Source organism: Lepidochelys olivacea (assembly GCF_965140295.1).
Source record: "Lepidochelys olivacea isolate rLepOli2 genome assembly, chromosome: 1".
Classification (NCBI taxonomy): domain Eukaryota; kingdom Metazoa; phylum Chordata; order Testudines; family Cheloniidae; genus Lepidochelys; species Lepidochelys olivacea.
In genome coordinates this window covers 152,990,682-153,009,444 of record NC_140411.1, presented here as the reverse complement: position 1 = coordinate 153,009,444, position 18,763 = coordinate 152,990,682, and the positions used below count along the sequence as shown (strand labels likewise).

The 18,763-nt window shown below is 41.0% G+C and overlaps 1 protein-coding gene across 1 annotated transcript in view; it reads left to right on the top strand.

The window, feature by feature from the left end:
- Nucleotides 1-18,763, top strand: part of CFAP47 (cilia and flagella associated protein 47) — a 649,074-nt gene that overhangs the window by 54,917 nt on the left and 575,394 nt on the right. The window contains exons 17-20 of the mRNA XM_084621504.1: nt 779-901; nt 1,741-1,872; nt 7,212-7,289; nt 7,824-7,968. Coding sequence (XP_084477630.1) covers nt 779-901; nt 1,741-1,872; nt 7,212-7,289; nt 7,824-7,968 — 478 coding nt within the window. The remainder of the gene's footprint in view (nt 1-778; nt 902-1,740; nt 1,873-7,211; nt 7,290-7,823; nt 7,969-18,763) is intronic.

Sequence of the window (18,763 nt, the reverse complement as noted above, 5' to 3'; positions counted from 1 at the left end):
TCCTAGAGCTCAGGCTCCAGCCCAGGTCCGGAAGTCTACACAGCAATGAAATAGCTCAGTAGTCTGAACCCTGCAATTCTGAGTCAGCTGGCACAGGCCAGCTGTGGGTTTTTCCTTGCTGTGTAGACATACTCTAAGATGCTTCGTCAGTATAGCACAGACACCCACCACTTCAGACTTTCCAGATGAGGCGGTACCATAGGTTTACAGATTTCTGTCAGATCAGAGATCAACCTACAGAAACAGAGGTGTGGTGGAGGGTATCCAGGACTGTGATTAGATCGTGTCATCTTGCCTGTCAAACAAAGTGAGGAGAGGAAATGCATGAGCTGTGCTGTTTTTGATCAAGACACCATAAACAATTTAGCGGGTAAGTGGGGTCATAATTTATTTTTGTTCACATAATTATCTGTGCACTACATTAAAAAATTGCTCAAAATATCAGCTTTTGCAAAAACTTCATAGCAATTTGATAGCCATGCGAAACTTAAACTGAAGTACAGTAATATAGCAAAAGTATTAATTTTCAAAGGGAAATAAAACACATTTTATTATTTTGATAGAGGTTTACTTTTTGATCTAGGTGGTTTGGCAAAAAGTAGATAAATGTTAGTTCCCCTTTACATTCTACTTCACTGTTTAAATTATGCATCTCCACGACTGTCTGGCTTATTGTGAAATCAAAAGAAAATTTTAAGCTATGTTGAATTATTTATTTACATTCAGTGACATGTTATGTTTGCTTTCTTTCTTTCTTCCTTCCTTTCATTGTTGTTAGCTTGGACCCACCAGTATTCAGTTTATGGAACACAGGATACCTTTCAATCATGCTCCTCTAGGATTAACTACTTGCAAGACAGCCATTCTTCAAAACACAGGACAAAATCATGCATACTACCAGGTGAACTGAATTATGTTGCTGTACAGTTTTTTTTCTTGTTTTGGACAGCTTTTCATATCTTATTAGAGTTTGTGTTCTCAGTTCTTAGACATGTTCTCTGTGGTATACTAATTGATTTTTTTTCCCTTTAGGTAGTTTTAATGTTTATTGAACAAAATATAGTTACCCTCTTTAGAATCCTACACTCTTTAGGGGTTCATGGGACTACTTGACCTAGTTTCTCTTCCTTTAATAGTAATGTCTGTATTAGCCGAGGCCCTCCTGACCACATTTGAGTGTAGGATAATATGCTTGTTATTGCAACACTGTGTTTATTAAAAATAAGGAAACTTCTTAGGCTTACATGGCCTCTGAGAAGTTAAGCAGAAATCACTGGATAGATAAACTTCCCCTTGCAGGAGTCTTGTCCACATTTCTGCTGTGAATAACTTGCAAATAATTTTCACTCAGCTTGTATCTGTCATTGGAGAAGATGCTGTATTGGATCTTTTTGGAGTTGTGTGAAATCATAATTTTCTAATGTTCAGGAGTGCTTGTAAGGAAAAAATCAAGGTCCAAATTTTCAAAGTTGGCTTGCAAAAGTTAGCTGCACAATAAGATCTGGTACATGTTCCACACCTCTGAAAATCAGATCATTTATTTAGGTGCCTACGTATGGATTTAGTGCCTAACTGAAAATTTTGTCCTAAACTTTTAGTCCTAGATTAATGTCACAGAGTATGATGGTTACAGTAACTAAACTGTAAACTCTTCTGGACAGAAAATGTCTTTCCTAAATTCTGTAAAAATGTACATTTACAGCACTATCAATGTTTTATAACTACTATTTGTATTTGAAGGTTCTTGATTCGAACCCCTTGCCTGGCATGACTATCACTCCTTCTGAGGGGGTAGTACCTGTTGGAGGCCATGCTGATCTCAAAATCTACTTCACCCCCAATGCAGTAATGAAATTTGATACCAGAGTGGAGGTATTAAAAAAAAAAATCTGAAAATTTGAGTAATATCTTGTTAAAAGTATGTGTGTATGTGCATGCCAATCTATTAATCTTGCTATCCATTGATTCAGTCCAACATAATGTATTTTTTTCCTAAAAATGTTGATTATTGGTACTGTGGTTTTTCAAAATGAATATCTGTATATTTTTCTTAAAGCAATTTTTAAACATTATCGTATTATTTTGTGGTCAAAAAAGTATACTGTACTTGAGGTGATGAGTTTGTTATGTATACATATGGATGTGAAGAGTGTTCCTTTTTGAAAGTTTTGTTGGAATAGAATCAAATTCTAGAACCAAATAGAACCAAATCAAATCAAAGACAAACCATCCACCCTATAAATGGGTCTTTTGAAAGGATTCAAAATAATGACAATTAGAGGAAAGACTTAAAAGCTTCTAATCTGATTGATTTAGTCTAAGGGCATGGGTGTAAGATTGCCTTTGAGCATGAATTTATTTATCATCAATTTGTCTTTCCAAAGGGGTGTTTCAAGTTATTGTGTGCCAAGTCATTTTATCTGAAAAACTATCAGAATTTATAGTTTACCAAAACAAGAAATGGTAGGCCAAATCTTAATAATTGCCTCTCTTAATCCCAATTCTAGGATGTGAATTCCACTCTTTTAATAACATGGGGTTCTCTGCCTTCTGTACAGCAGGGATCGGCAAACTTTGGCATGCGGCCTGCCAGGGTAAGCCCGCTGGTGGGCTGGGCCAGTTTGTTTACCTGCTGCGTCCGCAGGTTTGGCCGATTGCAGCTCCCACTGGCCATGGTTCGCCGCTCCAGGCCAATGGGGGCTGCGGGAAGCGGTGCAGACCAAGGGACATGCTGGCCGCTGCTTTCCGCAGCCCCCATTGGCCTGGAGCAGCAAACTGCGACCAGTGGGAGCTGCAATCGGCTGAACCTGCGGACACAACACATAAACAAACCAGCCCGGCCTGCCAGGGGCTTACCCTGGCGGGCTGCATGCCAAAGTTTGCTGATCCCTGCTGTATAGGATGCTGTGATTAAAGACAAGCAAAATAATACGTTATGAATTATAATTATGTTGTTAAAGAAAAAGAACAAAATGAAACAAATAACCATTGTTTATGGTTTGCTAGTTACAATCTCTTCTGTATTTCTCTTTGTGGAGAGCTTTTAACAGAGATTACATTTTTGATAGCGGATCTACTCTTGGCGGGTACCTCACTACAAAAATTAAACTAAAACAGGAGTCACTGGTATCATAGATAACTAAAACAGTTTATAGGCAGGCAGAAGAATTTAACTGAAGGTTTGTTCTTTCATGGATAACCCAAACAGTTTATAAATGAGGAAAAAATGAGTAATCTTAAGTCCTATGAAACCAAAGAGTTTATATCAGTTACATCATTTATACATTTTACATTTATATCAGTTACAAAAGAAGCTATTCAAGGAGTTGTCTTGAGATAGGCAATTAATGAGTACCAAGAATCTTAAATCTGAATTAAATCCCACTATTTCTCTCTCTTTATCCAGGTGAGTTTGTTTCCTTTCCAGGTATACACAGTCCACCATCTTATGTTTAACAAGATCTGATTATCCGAGTAGTAGGTCATATTAATACAATCTATTAGTATCTTAAGTTGCAATAGTATTTCAATATTTCATAAAATCATTACAAGAACAATTTAAATATCATTCCTTGGCAGTGCTTTGGCAAGTTTCATGTCACCCACAATGCTGACGAAACCATGCTGAACTGGAAGGTTTCTTCTTCTTGATGCTGTTTCATGTTCCTTTCTGTTCTCTGAATGTTACTGTTGTTAGTTGTTTGTTTGTGTAGATGAACAGGATGAGCAGTGGTGAGTGCTGCAAAGCTAAAGGATGGGAGAAAATTTTGAACTGAGCAACCAGCAGCACAGTGTCTATAGTCTTTCCTTCCACAACCTTACTGGAGGAGGAAGGATTCATAATATCAACTGTTGTGGGCCTTTCATTGGCTCAACAACTTAATGGGATTACCTTGTTAGCAGTTTCAGCTCTACATATGCAATGTGCTACTACATAGGCAATATAGGGTTGTAATTTTTCCTCAACTTGATGGTTATACTACCTTTATCTTTGTGGCAGGAAATTCTCAGAACTTGAAAGTGAGGCCTGGTCTATTCTACTCAGTTAGGTCGATGTAAGGCAGCTTACGTTGACCTAATTGTCAGTGCGTGCACTATAGCCTTGTCCCGCCAATATAAGTGCTCTACTACTCTGACATAATAACTCCTCCTCCACGAGAGGTATAGGGCTTACGTCAGTGTAATTAGGGTGACAGTGTCTGTGTAGACACTGCTTTCCTTACATCAGTTGTTGGGTATCTCGTCAATTTCATGTCTGGAGCCGTGAAATTGACAAGAAAGCCAGGAAGCTAGAGCTGATCTGCCCCCTGCTTCCCACTCCCAGCTGGGCTGGTGCCCGGAGGCTCCCCAGTCAGGGAGCTAAGAAGCCCAGGTGGCTGCTCCCAGCTGGGAGCAGGGATCTGAGAGCCCAGGGGGTGGGGGCAGCTGGCTTTCTGGCAGAGAACTCCATGGATCTGAGAGCCCCGGCTCTCAGCCCCCTACAGTGCCTCTGTTCAGTTGGTGGAAGCGCTCCTGGTGAGGTCACGTACCACCAACTGTAGGAGGGTAGTATGGACATCAGCCCCTGCAGTAATTACTGCAGTATCTGTAAGTCGAATAGACATGCCCTTAGAGTTTTAATTCTTTTTATTTAGTCCATTTTCTGATATTTTCCTTCAGTGCTGTCCAGGTTTCATAGGAGATGAAATTTTGTTTTAAATGAATCTCAAAAGATTTATATTTTATATAGTCTTTCAGCTCTCAAAGTAGTCTTTTTAACCTTAATTCTTTAAGACAGTGACTTTAAATTTAAATAGCCATCCGAGAAGGCACTATCTCTTCTTAGCAGGCTTTGGAGAGGTACCTCATGTCTTTCTGAGTTTAGTAAATAAATTGCTTAAGCATAGCCAGATAACTAATTTTCTTATCAATATGTTTTACTTGGGTTACATTCTATTAGTAACTAGATATAACATCAAATGACCTTGCTATATTTGTACATAAAATATTGCCTATTCTTATTACAGTGACATTAGGAAGTTATTATGAGGCTTTCATTTAGATGCAAATTAACATCACAAAATAAACGTATTGATGCATTTAAGGAACTAAGGGGTTTCATCTTTAAGCAGCAACATGAATTTAGAAATTTGAAAGGCCTTGTACAAATCATTTCACAACCATAAATGTTCTCCTTTACATCTGAGGAATGAAGACTTTAGATTACCTCTAAAAGCAAATATTTTTAGTATTTCTGTAATTCTTTCTGAGGGTTTTAAAACTTAGGCATCCTCCTTGAAAAGGGAAGGAGGAAAGACTCACTTTCTTGGCTTTTGAGAACACAATGCATCTCAAAATATTCTGATAAAATATGTTGCTTGGGATAAAATTAATCTCTGTGTCAGATTCTGCTTCATACTAGAGGGAGGTGCTTTGCACTTTAATGAAACAATCTTGCTGATATTCTGGCCATTTTGACCCAATGGTTCTTAGGTTTAAGATCTGCCGTTTGCAGTACATTTACAACTTGCACTTAAAAGTTTCTATTATATATTTTATATAAAAGCATAATAACCAATACTTAATCTAAATCTTTAAAAACAATGCATACAGCATGTTAGTCTAGAAAGTTAAAATGGAGATAAACATTATAAAAGTTGCATTTCAAAGTCTGTGTAAACACACATAGAGGTTTATTAACTCAGGGGTTATCTTCCTTTGACATTTTGGGAGCCTGTCACTATTTGAATGAACTTTTCATAGGAATCTCTATAGCATTAACATTTCATATAATTAAATAATCAACTGAAAACGTAAACTTATGTTATTTCTCTAATAATTGTTTTTTTAAAAAAATTGTTAGTATTTCTTAAATTCAGTAAAGGCACAGGCAAGTTTGTATTGAACCAACATCATAAGAATAAACTATGATAATTTTATTAATCAGTTTTGCATCAATATTGAGGTCTACCACTTACAGTGGTCACTTGGTTTGATTACAGTTATTTTTAATGGTTTAGGTGAATAAACACTTTGTAATAAAGAGACTTATAAAGGGTATATTGTAGGATAGAAACTTTCAGTCAGTAAATTAGTTTGCTCCATTTCATTTAGTGGAAAAAAATAGCCACTTGGGCTACACCTGTGGCCTGGAAATACTACTTTATATTTCAAGGCTCTGTTCTCCAAGCACAAGGTACAAGTAAGTCACACAGAAAACCGTGGAAGTTATTTGTATTCTGTGGTGGGAGAATGGAGCACTGGCCTCAGTTCTTAGATCTACTCTCACGTTCTCTAGAGTGACAGGGCTTAGACTACTGAAAAGTGTTTAGATTATTTGTCTCCTCTTTGTATGCATCGCAAGGAAACTGAGTTCTGAGAGTGCTTCGTTATAAAGGTTGATTTGAGATTAGGGATGCAACAAATACCTGATCTGGATTTGATTTGTACATGAGTCTGATAAGTTTCCTGGATTCATCTTGCATCAAGAAAAAAGGGGCAGATTTCAGATAATTTTTAATAGATGCTGTCATATGCCCAGACCTGGCCACATCTTCTGATCCCACTGCTGTTTTCTCCACTTGCTGTTGTTCCCTTACACCATACTATCTAAACCCAACACCCACCCACTCCCTTCCACTTCCGCTACTTCTTGGAAACCTGAGGCAGTTGCAGCACTTCTCCTGACCTAGCTGTAATACCTGTTTCTTTCCATTGTGGCTTGTCTCAAGAAACGTACCTGCCAGTTCCTTCTCACACTGAACAGATTTCCTCCACCCAGCTCCTGCCTGCCATAGAAAACAACTGTGTACTCCCTCCCATATTGCTCTCTCTCCTGGCTGCAAAGAGCTGCTCTTTTCTTCAATTTAGTTCCCTCCTTCGGTAGTGGCTATCATTGTCTTGCTTGCTATCCAACAGAGCTGCTACTTTTACCCAGTGACTCCATAACCCACTGGAAACATTGCATGTGTACATTATAGAAACCAATACAGCACTTTTAGACTTCATTATAATATTTTCATATCAAAATAACTTTAGAATGTGGGAAGTTCTTTTCATGGGAACCTATGCAGTAGAATTCCATGGCTGTGTCTTTCTATTGTCTATTATTTAAAGCTGTCTTTTTTTTTTAATTGTCATTTACTATAGAGTACATAATGTAATGGAACAGTTGTGATGGCAAAGTAATGTAGTAATTACAATGTTCACAGTTTTACTTTTCTTTCAACTAGGTAGCAGTCCGCCATGGAAAAGTATTGGAATTTAGGATTGGTGGATCTGTAGAGGCCCCTGAAATAGGCATTAGTGTAGTAAGTATAAGCTATCTTTATTACACTAATTATTAGTTCTAGGTAAGATTTGTAGTGTTTAGTTTTATTTGATTATTACTTTTGTAGTCAGGTGTCAGAATTTTCCTTCCTTAGTTATTCACATTTTTTCAGGGACTGAGGAGAATGTGAAGAGAGATTTAAAAATTAAATATACCTGTGGCAGTTGAGGGATTTAACTGTCTGAACACAAAGTTTGTAAAGGTTACAATGATGAAGGAAGGAAAAGAGGAGAAATAGAATGAAATTAATTAATTGAAAAATGGTACTCAATTTGAAAAACTTCACTAGTGGTACAATGAAAGGGATTATAGCAGTGGTTCCTAAGATGTGGTCTTTGGCACCCACGAAAGACCTAGGGCCAGTAAGGGAGCTGGATAGGCAGTTGATGAACTGAGACTTCCAGTTAATATAGGATAACTTATGGATCTCTGAACTGCAGTATTTTTAAAGTACTCTCCAGGTATATAGATGACCTTATAACACTCTTACATTGTTTTTTCTTAAACTTAACAGGAATCCTTCAACTTCCATGGTGTTTATGCTGGTTCCACCCAAGGAATTCCCTTTTTGCTTCAAAACAAAGGAGTAGCACGTGCAAGGGTGGAGTTTGATTTATCCAAATATAAAGACTTTACACTGAACTTCAAAGACCAGTCAGGTACTTTCTTTTGTTATTTCAGAATTGTAATTAACAGAAAAATATGATATCAGTAAAAGAAATCCAACCTGCAGTTCTTCTCATATAAAAATCTTAATGATTCACTGTTGTATAGAAAGTTTAAAGGCATAGTATAAAGTAGTTGCTATTTCTTAGCCTTTAATATAAATTAAGATATTATACTATTCCTGTGAAATGACATTAGTTTTACCTTGCCTGGACTACTTTTTATATACAAAACAAGACTCTGTTCCACAGAAATAATACAAATGTATTGGAGATAATGCTAGAGAAGTGCCAAAAATCTAAGTTATAAGCCAAGTTTATTTTTTTAACAAGCATAAAATAAGGTTATGTTGTAGTCCTGTTCTTGATTCCCTCTTAATGTGAAGGTGGATTTCCAGCATTATGCTAACTTTTCAACCTTATACCTCTCCAGTTGAGGTTTTTCCTCACAAAATGAACAATTAATGGTCTGAGTTTCTACGTGGCTTAAATTAAAGACCTTAGAAATATCACACAACTGTTTTTTAAATACTAATTCCTACAGTAGTAATGTCATGCAAGAGACTGTGTTTTACTTTTAGCGGATGTCTGTTGTACCTGTCTTGGCTATGAGATGGCTGGCAAGTCTGCAGTTGTGCATTGTCTTTGCTTATGCTAGTTAGGGCTGAGCAACTTCTGTTGTTAGTGGCAGGGGAATTTCCGCTCAAGACAGCCACAGGATGGCTGTTCACATGGATGTTTACAAAGCATTAATGTTTGGGTTTGGCTTGTAGGGAGAAATCCAGCTTTGTTGTTTGAGTTCTGCAAAATCTATTTCTGAACAAGGGAGTCCATACTCATTTTTCTTCTAGATTTTTTATTTTCTCTTTTGGATGCCTTTTATTCAAGTTTGCTAGATTTTGAAAGTTTTAGCTTTTGATGATGTGTCTTTCGGTGTGCTTCCAAAAACTTAAGGTGGTATCTTATCCCTACTATATAGGTGGGTTTAGGAGGGAATATTCAAGTTACTTGTCAGTTTCTGACCCTGTTGTTGGTATGTTCTCTGTTGTGTACTGTCATGGCTCATTTTCTTTTGAGACATAGTGTTGCCCCTGAGTGCTAGTCAAGTTTCGGGTCCTGGGGATATTCCAGCTGGGACTAGAAATTGACTATTTTCTGTTATTTTCTTTGATGGGTTCTTGTTGATTTCTAAGGAATGTACAAAGACCTGCTTCTCTGAATGCAGGATGAATAAAAAAACAGTGGATAGCATCTTTGTTTACGGCTCCAAGCCTCTTTACCCGGCATCGGACCCAGAAGAATCTTCCTCTAGGATCACACAGTGCTTATAGGTTGATGATTGGCTTTCGTTCTGTCACCAATCTGTGTCTGTGTCTTGTCTGCCTCCCTTCTCCAGCTAGACCTTTTTCCACTCACCTGATCAGAACAATGCCCAGAACAATACACTCCACCCACATATTGCTAGTTTCTGAGCAGACTCCATTATGCCTTATTTTAGATGTGGCCCCCTAAACTGTCTCTTACAACTCTCTTAAAGGAAGGGCACACTGACACATAATTTTCAGTGAAGTTTTAACTCAACCATTAACAAGGTTTAACCCAGCTCATAACACTGTCTAGAGGTAACTCACTGTCTCAGAGTGAGAATCCTGGCAGATGGTACCTATGAAAGAAGGGAGAAATTACCTGAATTCTGCTTCTGGAAGATTTCATCACAGTGCAGTCTCACTCAGTCACCCACCCTTCACAGGCCTAGAGTTGCAGAGTTCTGTTCTTGAGGTGGCATACTCTCATGAGTTCTCTTTGAAAAGTTACGTTGAAACCTGGGCTATTTAAGGCTTTAAAAGGGTCATCTTAACCCAAAACAGATAGTTTTCATAGAACTATTGTTGGAATAATGCACAGAATGGAGCCAAAGAAAAACATGTAAATTGAATCTTGTAGGTTTTTTATGGAGGTGGTAATATAATATACTATCTCAGGTTAAAAGTTGGCATACAAATAGATTAGCAGTTTCTTGAAAAGGAAGGGTTTGCCAGTGTTAGTAGACCTGCAACTGATTTTAGTTGGACCTTTGGGAAAACATTGATTAATTGTCTGTCCCTTCTGGACATGTTGGGGGAGAAGCACAGGGCTTTTCAGGACATCTTGTCACCAACAATGTAAACATGACTTTTGACCTTTGTGGTGACTTTTCTGTGCATCCAGGCCACAAATGGAGCATTGGGAAAGCAGAAAACCCTTTCTAAGAACATCAAAGATGTCATGTCACTGCTGTGAGGACTATTGGGTCTCCTATAATGCCAGGTTTAGCATTCCTTCTACCCCTTTCGTAGTGTGTAATTTAACTCTGCTCTACTTTCTTTTCATTCTCCTATCTTTCTATCTTCTGTCTGATCGGTTCAAAACTTTGCCCTTTTCGGGGGATTGATTTAACTTCATTGTATTATTGCTATAAAGAGCATGGCAGGCTAAGGGAGAGTAAGCAAGTTTATTCCAGCATGAAGAAGAACCAGTGGGAGGAGATGACAGCATGCAAGTCAGATCCCAGATGTTTCCTCAGATGGGGGAAAAGTACACCAGGATTCAGAGACTAATGCAACCTGTTTGTGACCAACCTGTTTATGTATTTTATCCACAGAATGTGAATGAAGTAACAGAAAGACAGCAGTTTCGTTCCTATCTATCTTTTCTCCTTCCCTCTTTATTGTGTGTTGTGTTTGTCTAGATAGTAGGATTATTCTTTAAAAAATGATTATTACAAAAGGGCCAAAATCTGTTTGATTGGTTTCCCTTCATTTTCTCCAAAGAAAGACATTTAGCATGAGCACGAAACGTTTGCACAAGATATTTTTTTCCTTTAAAAGACTTTTCTGTTAATACAAGAAAAGAATTTCCTCCCTCCAAACGAATGCTCACTTAAGTTTTGGTTTTCAAATATTTCAATCATTTGTATTTTGTTTGTTTTACATTTGGGCGTTGCGGAAATGTTAAATAGGATTTCTATTGGGTGGTTGCTGTGGTGAGGTAAGTCAGGCTATGTTTTCACAAGAAACGCTGCAGTGGCACAGATGTAGCATTACAGCTGAGCCACTGTAGTGTTTCAGGGTATGTCTACACTGCAGTGTAAGCCTGGGTTAGTAGGGCTTGAGTCATCTGACCCATGTTAGAAAACCCCGGTCTTGGATTTCTACATAGGATTTAAATACAATGTTAAGACTTTTTTTTTCCCCCTTTCCTCTGCTCAAACCTAGGGCTTTGTGTACAGACCCAAGTCAAAGTAACGATATTCCAGAGTCCTTAATGTCCCCCCAGATTTTGGCCACTCTAGCTCTAGGACTGTGGTGCACTGTTGGATAACTTTACTGCCCACCCTGCATGTTGCAGGAAGTTTGAACAGCTCACCAATCCTATTGCAAACCCAGGAGGCTCTCGGATAGTGTGCTTGCATATTGGTGATCAGAAGAGAATGGGTTAATGGGGACCTAAGTTCCCTATAAGCTGCTTGGCCAAGCAGCAGCCTATTTAGAGTTGTGCAGACACTCAGGGAACTTTCCTGGCCGTGGCAGCCAGGGAAGGGTTGGCCTGAACGCAGCCCTGGCTGGACCTGCCGCGGTGGCTGGGGGAGGGGCAGCCCCAACGTAGCCCCAGCCCAACTCTGGCCTGGACCTGCCGCGGCTGGGGGAGTGCTGCCTATCCCGTGGCCTCAGCCCCGAGGCGCTGCAGCGGGGAGAGGCACCTCTCCCCCCCACAACCCCAGCCCAGGTGTTGCTGCAGGCACAGAGAGAGTCCTCTCTCCCTACTGTAGCCCCAGAGCACCCTCCTGCACCCCAGACCCCGCATCCCTGGCCCCACCTCAGTGCCCTCACTGCCTGCCCCCAATTCTCTGCCCCAGCCCTGAGCCCCTCATCCCTGGCCCCACTATCACCTCCATATTGGTGCACATAACAAAATACATTCCGCACATGTGTGGAAAAATTAGAGGGAATCCCTGATGATGACCTGAGCTGTGGAGCCCTGCCTGGATACAAAAATGTGGATCCACATCCAGAAGAATCAACTTGTATCTGACCCACGATCCGCACTTTCTTTTATCTGTATCCTCACCAAGCCTGCAGCAACATGCTATCTCACAGTGCCTTTCAGGAGGGGTGTGTGTGTGTGTGTGCATGTGTACTATATAACAAAGTTATATTGTTTAATAAATGTGCACACTGTTGTTGTTGTTGTTTTAAACATCAATCTTATTATTACAACAGGCGTCAGAACAAATAGCCTTTTATATTAAAAATAATATAATAAATGTCACACGCCAATAATGCTCAAAATCACAAACTGAACTATAAAATAAAAAAGTCTGCTGCCTATTTAGCTTGTGATTTATAAAGTGACCACGCTCAGAGCTCAGAGATTCCAGTTTTTGCACCAACCACCAGCTCTTTGACTTAAGGTTAGTGTCCCCCTGTAGTGGCTCATGTGTTGAGGAAATTAGCAGTGTGTTTCCATCCAGATTCCTGCCTTTATCACTTGGGGTTTGCAGTCTTCTCCCAACAGCTGGGATGTCAGGCTGAGGAGGGAGCTTTTCCTGCTTGTCCTGTAACTGTCAGTCTCCAGGCTTCCTGCTCAACTCTTCTTGCTGTGGTCTGCAATATTCCATTGATTTAAAGCCCCACTGAAGTCTCAATCAATAAAACTCTTTGCTGCATGTCGTGCAATGTTTTTCCAGTAAGAAAAGAAAGCCATGAGCATTAGTTCCTCTGGTAGGATGCTTGGGTTTTTTAACTAATCACAGAGCCCCTCCCCCCAAACTAGGTTGTGGGATTATCTGCATCACCCAGTGTGACTTGCAGATAAAGAGGTAACTAAAGCTGATGGTACTCTCACTAGTCCAGATAATGCAAGGGACAAAGTGTCTGTTCTCCCTGTGGAAGCATGCAAGGGGAATACTATCGCAAGGCTACAGTGCTTAATTTTTGCTTGGGCTGAGCCCTGGCATGGCTTGGCAGGTCACCCTCTGCGCCACCGTAAGTGTATGTGTGGCGGGAGAGGAGCAACGGCAGCAGGTGCTCCATGATTTCAGGTCAGTTTCCCCAAATGGGCATAGAAGAGGGGTCCAAATGTTAGGGACGAGGGGGGAGTGCAGCCTTGAGGGGCATAGGAGGGCAGTGAAGGTGCTCTCTGGCTGCCCAGCCAATGCTTAATTTGTACCGGGCTTGCCAGGGCTGAGCCCTGACACCTTGTCCAATATAAATTAAGCACTGCGAGGCTATCTACCCACCCTGAATTGCGGGATTTCGTCTTAGAAGTCTTCCTTGGGACAGCTGATTTTCTTTGAAATGTTACCGTGTAAAAACATTAAATCATCCACAGTTTCTGGCTTAAGTGAACTACAATTTTCATTAATTGCGTGATCAGAGACTGAGAAGCTCTCTCGGAGGGTGCACTGTGTGACCCTCTGTGCCCGAAAGCAACACGCCATATTCATCACTGTCATAGAATTATGATAATATGCCTTGTGAGGTATCATTCTACATGTCTTGTTCTGTTAAACATTAATACCCTGTTGGATTGTATGTGCTGTCATTCTAAATGAAGTTATGAAGTTTGGCTATTTATGTGCTACTGAAACATGTTGCGAGGTTAAGGACACCCACAAGCAGCCTTTCAGGTACAACAGTAAAAAGGCCAAACAATGTTGATGGCTTATTGAGGAAATGCACACAAGCACAAGGATTACTCCAGGAACTGTGTACAATAGATACCTCCCAGAGAAAGCACTGCACAATGGGAACTGTTTGACCCAGGTCACAGCAAAAGAGCTTTCCATCAAGCGGGAAGACGATATGAAAGGAGAAGTGATGACAAGACTGGATCTCACTCTCCCCCCAGCAACACACCTAAAAGTACTGGAGGAAAAAAGACTGAACTGGGGGCAGGGGAAGTTCTGGTCCCAGGCAGAAAAGAAGGAAGCCTGCCTGTGTGTATGCTAACCTGCTTGTACTGTCTAACTGGGTGAGACACTGCGAGATTCAAATCCTGACGAGTACATTAGGCTTAGATTGTGGTTTTGTTTTATTTCTTATGGTAATCTACTTTGATCTGTTTGTTTACTATCACTTACCACTTAAAATCTATTTTTCTGTAGTTCATTTATTTTGTATTTTACCTAAAACACTGTGTGGTGGTTGAAGTGCAAAGGGAAAAGTCTCAGCTCAGGAGCAAGTGTTAGTGCATGTCCACTTTCCTTTGTAGAAGTGGCAGACTGGGTAATAAATTTCATTCTGGTCAGGTTTTTGACCAGTGCAGGACAGTACAGGGGTCCTAGGCTGGGGAGCTGGGTGTATTTTGGCTTTAGCCTTTCTATTATGGGTTCATGAGTGGCTGGCCAGAGCATTCATGAACACAGCTGGGTGTGGTCCCTGCATGTGGATGTTGGTGCAAGCTTGAAGGGCTTTGCAGCTTGTCACAGTGCAAGAGGGACCCCAGATTGATGAGACAGAGGGCTCGGCTATACCTCAGTTCCAGGTGGCACCCTGAGGGTGACCTGTCACACACTAGATGCAAGGATGGAATGCACAAATCATGCAACTCGTCTGAGAAGGGGAAGTTGCTTGTACAACTGCTGAAGTGGTGGAGACAACACATCTTCATTCTTTGTCAGTTTCATCATTGTCACTTCCACATTTGCTATTTGAATCCTCAAACTCTGTATGTGACCATTGTCATCCTTTGGTGATGGAGTCTGTGTAACTGACGAAAGAAGCATAAGATTCACTGCAGGAATATTTTTCTCCTGCAATAAGACAAGCTTCTTGGTCTCTTGATAAAATTCCTGTCCCTCCTGTTCACTGAAAACTTTCATCCCCTTCATTTGTGGGTGCAGGAAAATGGCTACTCTGCAGAGGCTTGATTTCAACATTTTCAATGAGACCTTGCGAAGCTTGGGATTTGAGTTGACTTAGACTATATACATCAATGGTAGAAGGATGGAGATGCTTTTTCAGCCTCTTGTACCAAATGGGCACCAAGAGGAGAGTGGGCTGTGACTGCTCTTGTGCATCTGATGCTTCCTTGAAGTGCTGCAGGAGCTCTATTAGCATTGACCACTAGACCTGGAGCATTGCATCAGGGAGTTGAGTATCCCCCTTTTCTGTCAGAATTCCATATATTCTGTCCGACTGCTGAAACATGAGCTGTCTGAAACATGAGTAGTTTGCTGTTCCGTCGTGTTTCTACATCTCCTTTCAGAGACGTTTTCAGTCTGTTTTGAAGTCCAGATCTCCTAAAGTAAGTAATGAGATTTCGGCATGCGTGGATCAGTTAGCTTACTGCTTCCTCTTCCTGGTTTCCCAGCTTGGTAGTATGATCAAGTGTAGTATTTATAATATGCGCTGAGCAGCTTATTCGCACATAAGACTTGAGGGATGCAACCACTTTCCATCCCCGGTCCATAATGAAAATCATCTGGTTGATAATACTATTTATATCAAATATTCTGAGTGCCTGAATAGCAGCCGAAAGAAAGTTCTCTGCAGTTTTCGATTTCCCACTGTCATGCTGAGTCACACAAAGCACCTGTTCCACCATTCCGAACTGTTGTGGCTCTATGTAATGAACAGTTATTCCCCTATAGGCAACCTTTCTGTAATCTCCATCCACAGATTGAGGGTAACCCCTCCACCCACTGTGCCAAGAATGTTTTTCAGCACCATGGAGATTTTTCTTTTTTCTTCTGCCACAAGTGCAGCATGCCAGGCTAATGTTGTGGAATGTGATATTAGTGCATGTGCATCCATTTGACCATATTTGGCACCTGTGTTAATCAAACATTGAGAACATGCAAGGAATCCCTGGCCACTGACTACGTCAAAGGGTCTTATGTCTGTTGCTACAAACTTCAATAGTTCCTGAGTCTCATTTGTCTTCGTGTCCTGTGTGATAGTGACACATTTCTTAGTTTTCAGAGTAACAGCCGTGTTAGTCTGTATTCGCAAAAAGAAAAGGAGTACTTGTGGCACCTTAGAGACTAACCAATTTATTTGAGCATGAGCTTTCGTGAGCTACAGCTCACTTCATTGGATGCATACCGTGGAAACTGCAGAAGACATTATATACACACAGAGACCATGAAACAATACCTCCTCCCACCCCACTGTCCTGCTGGTAATAGCTTATCTAAAGTGATCATCAAGTTGGGCCATTTCCAGCACAAATCCAGTTTTTCCTCACCCTCCGCCCCCCCACAAACAAACTCACTCTCCTGCTGGTAATAGCCCATCCAAAGTGACCGCTCTCTTCACAATGTGTATGATAATCAAGGTGGGCCAGTTCCTGCACAAATCCAGGTTCTCTCACCCCCCACCCCCCTCCAAAAACCACACACACACAAACTCACTCTCCTGCTGGTAATAGCTTATCCAAAATGACCACTCTCCCTACAATGTGCATGATAATCAAGGTGGGCCATTTTCCAGCACAAATCCAGGCTTTCTCACCCCCCCACCCGCCCCCCGGGAACACACACACACACACACACACAAACTCACTCTCCTGCTGGCAATAGCTCATCCAAACTGACCACTCTCCAAGTTTAAATCCAAGTTTAACCAGCACGTTGGGGGAGGGGGTAGGAAAAAACAAGGGGAAATAGGCTACCTTGCATAATGACTTAGCCACTCCCAGTCTCTATTTAAGCCTAATCTCTACGTAAAAGAATAAATGGACACAAATCAGATGTCAAGAATTATAACATTCATAAACCAGTCGGAGAACACTTCAATCTCTCTGGTCACGCAATCACAGGTATGAAGGTCGCTATCTTAAAACAAAAAAACTTCAAATCCAGACTCCAGCGAGAAACTGCTGAATTGGAATTCATTTGCAAATTGGATACTATTAATTTAGGCTTAAATAGAGACTGGGAGTGGCTAAGTCATTATGCAAGGTAGCCTATTTCCCCTTGTTTTATCCTACCCCCCCACCCCAGACGTTCTGGTTAAACTTGGATTTAAACTTGGAGAGTGGTCAGTTTGGATGAGCTGTTGCCGGCAGGAGAGTGAGTTTGTGTGTGTGTGTGTTCCCGGGGGGTGGGTGGGGGTGTGAGAGAGCCTGGATTTGTGCTGGAAATGGCCCACCTTGATTACCATGCACATTGTAGGGAGAGTGGTCACTTTGGATAAGCTATTACCAGCAGGAGAGTGAGTTTGTGTGTGTATGGGGGTGGGGGGGTGAGAAAACCTGGATTTGTGCTGGAAATGGCCCAACTTGATGATCACTTTAGATAAGCTATTACCAGCAGGACAGTGGGGTGGGAGGAGGTATTGTTTCATGGTCTCTGTGTATATAATGTCTTCTGCAGTTTCCACAGTATGCATCCGATGAAGTGAGCTGTAGCTCACGAAAGCTCATGCTCAAATAAATTGGTTAGTCTCTAAGGTGCCACAAGTACTCCTTTTCTTTTTACATTTCTTAGTGAATATCCTTCAGCAAACTGGATCCTGATTCTGGTCTACATTTATGTTTAAGTAAGTTTGAAGTACCAGTTTTAGGGCTAATAAAAGTACAGACTTTTTTGCATGTCACACATGCAACATACTCAGCCACAGTATCTCCCTTTTCATCAGTAAGAAATCTGAATGCATTCCAAATTGGTAATTTGCCTTTCTCATTTCCCTTCAAACTGTATGCACCAGCATTTAATTTCTTTCTCCATTGACTTTTCAAATACAAAGTTTGGAAACTTTTCTGGTGGCAGTTGGCAAGGAAGTGCAGAGGGGTGACGCAGTGACAATTTCAATTCATGCTGATGAACTGACAGTGCAATTAAAAAAAATGAATTTTTCACTGGTATTAGCTGAATCTGAATAAATGGGGTGCATGGTAGTTTGGGTGCAAATTTCATGGTACACGCCATAGGGTGCATGGTACAGAATGCAACATGCAAGATGAATTGCATAAAATGCATGATACCATGTGGGTAAGGTAGTAATATATGGTACAAGGCTGCCTTATGCAGTCATATAAACTCGTGGCTCTCGATACTTCTAATTCTGCTGTTGCACCCAGTAAGCATCATTAAAGGAGCCTATCCTGTTAACCTAAGGGCCAAGGATCAGCTCTTGCCCAAATTGTGCCTTCACAAATACATAGGGCAAGACACATAAGCGTGAGGGCTAAATTTGTCCCTGAATCTCTCCTGTACTATGGAGATCCCTCTCCAGTGGATTTCATTTCCTTTAGGCAGAAGTTGTGGTGTTGTTGCTGAATTTAAATGGGTTTCTAGGTTGTATGTTCTGAGTTGCAGTGCTCTGTCGAGGTACAGTGACCATGGCATAGTGAGAGGTTTGGACTTCCCCGCCTTTGAGATCCTACTTCCAGAGAAGATGGAAGAAGCTGTCTGCAGCTCATAACTTAAGAGGCTGCTTCCCCACTTTCAAGATCCAACGTTTCCTCTCCCTCCGTATACAGAGTAAGGGGAGGTGATAGATCAGGACAGGGAGCAAAATTCCCCATGTTCCTATTAGCATGTTTTAAGCAGCCAAGCAATTTAGGAAACCTCTCCTGAGTTCATTGCTGTTTCAGGTCTGTTGGAGAGGGAGACAGTTGTTTCTGCAAAGTAAGTCAGCATGGGGGATTTTGCTGCTTGTCTTGATCTTTCACCTCCCCACTCCCCCACCCTTTCTCTATATATAGGGGCGGGAGAGGGAATGTAGGATCTCGAAGGTGGGGAAGCAGCCTCATAGGCTATGAGCTGCAGATAGCTGCTTCCCTGACTTTGAGACCCTATATT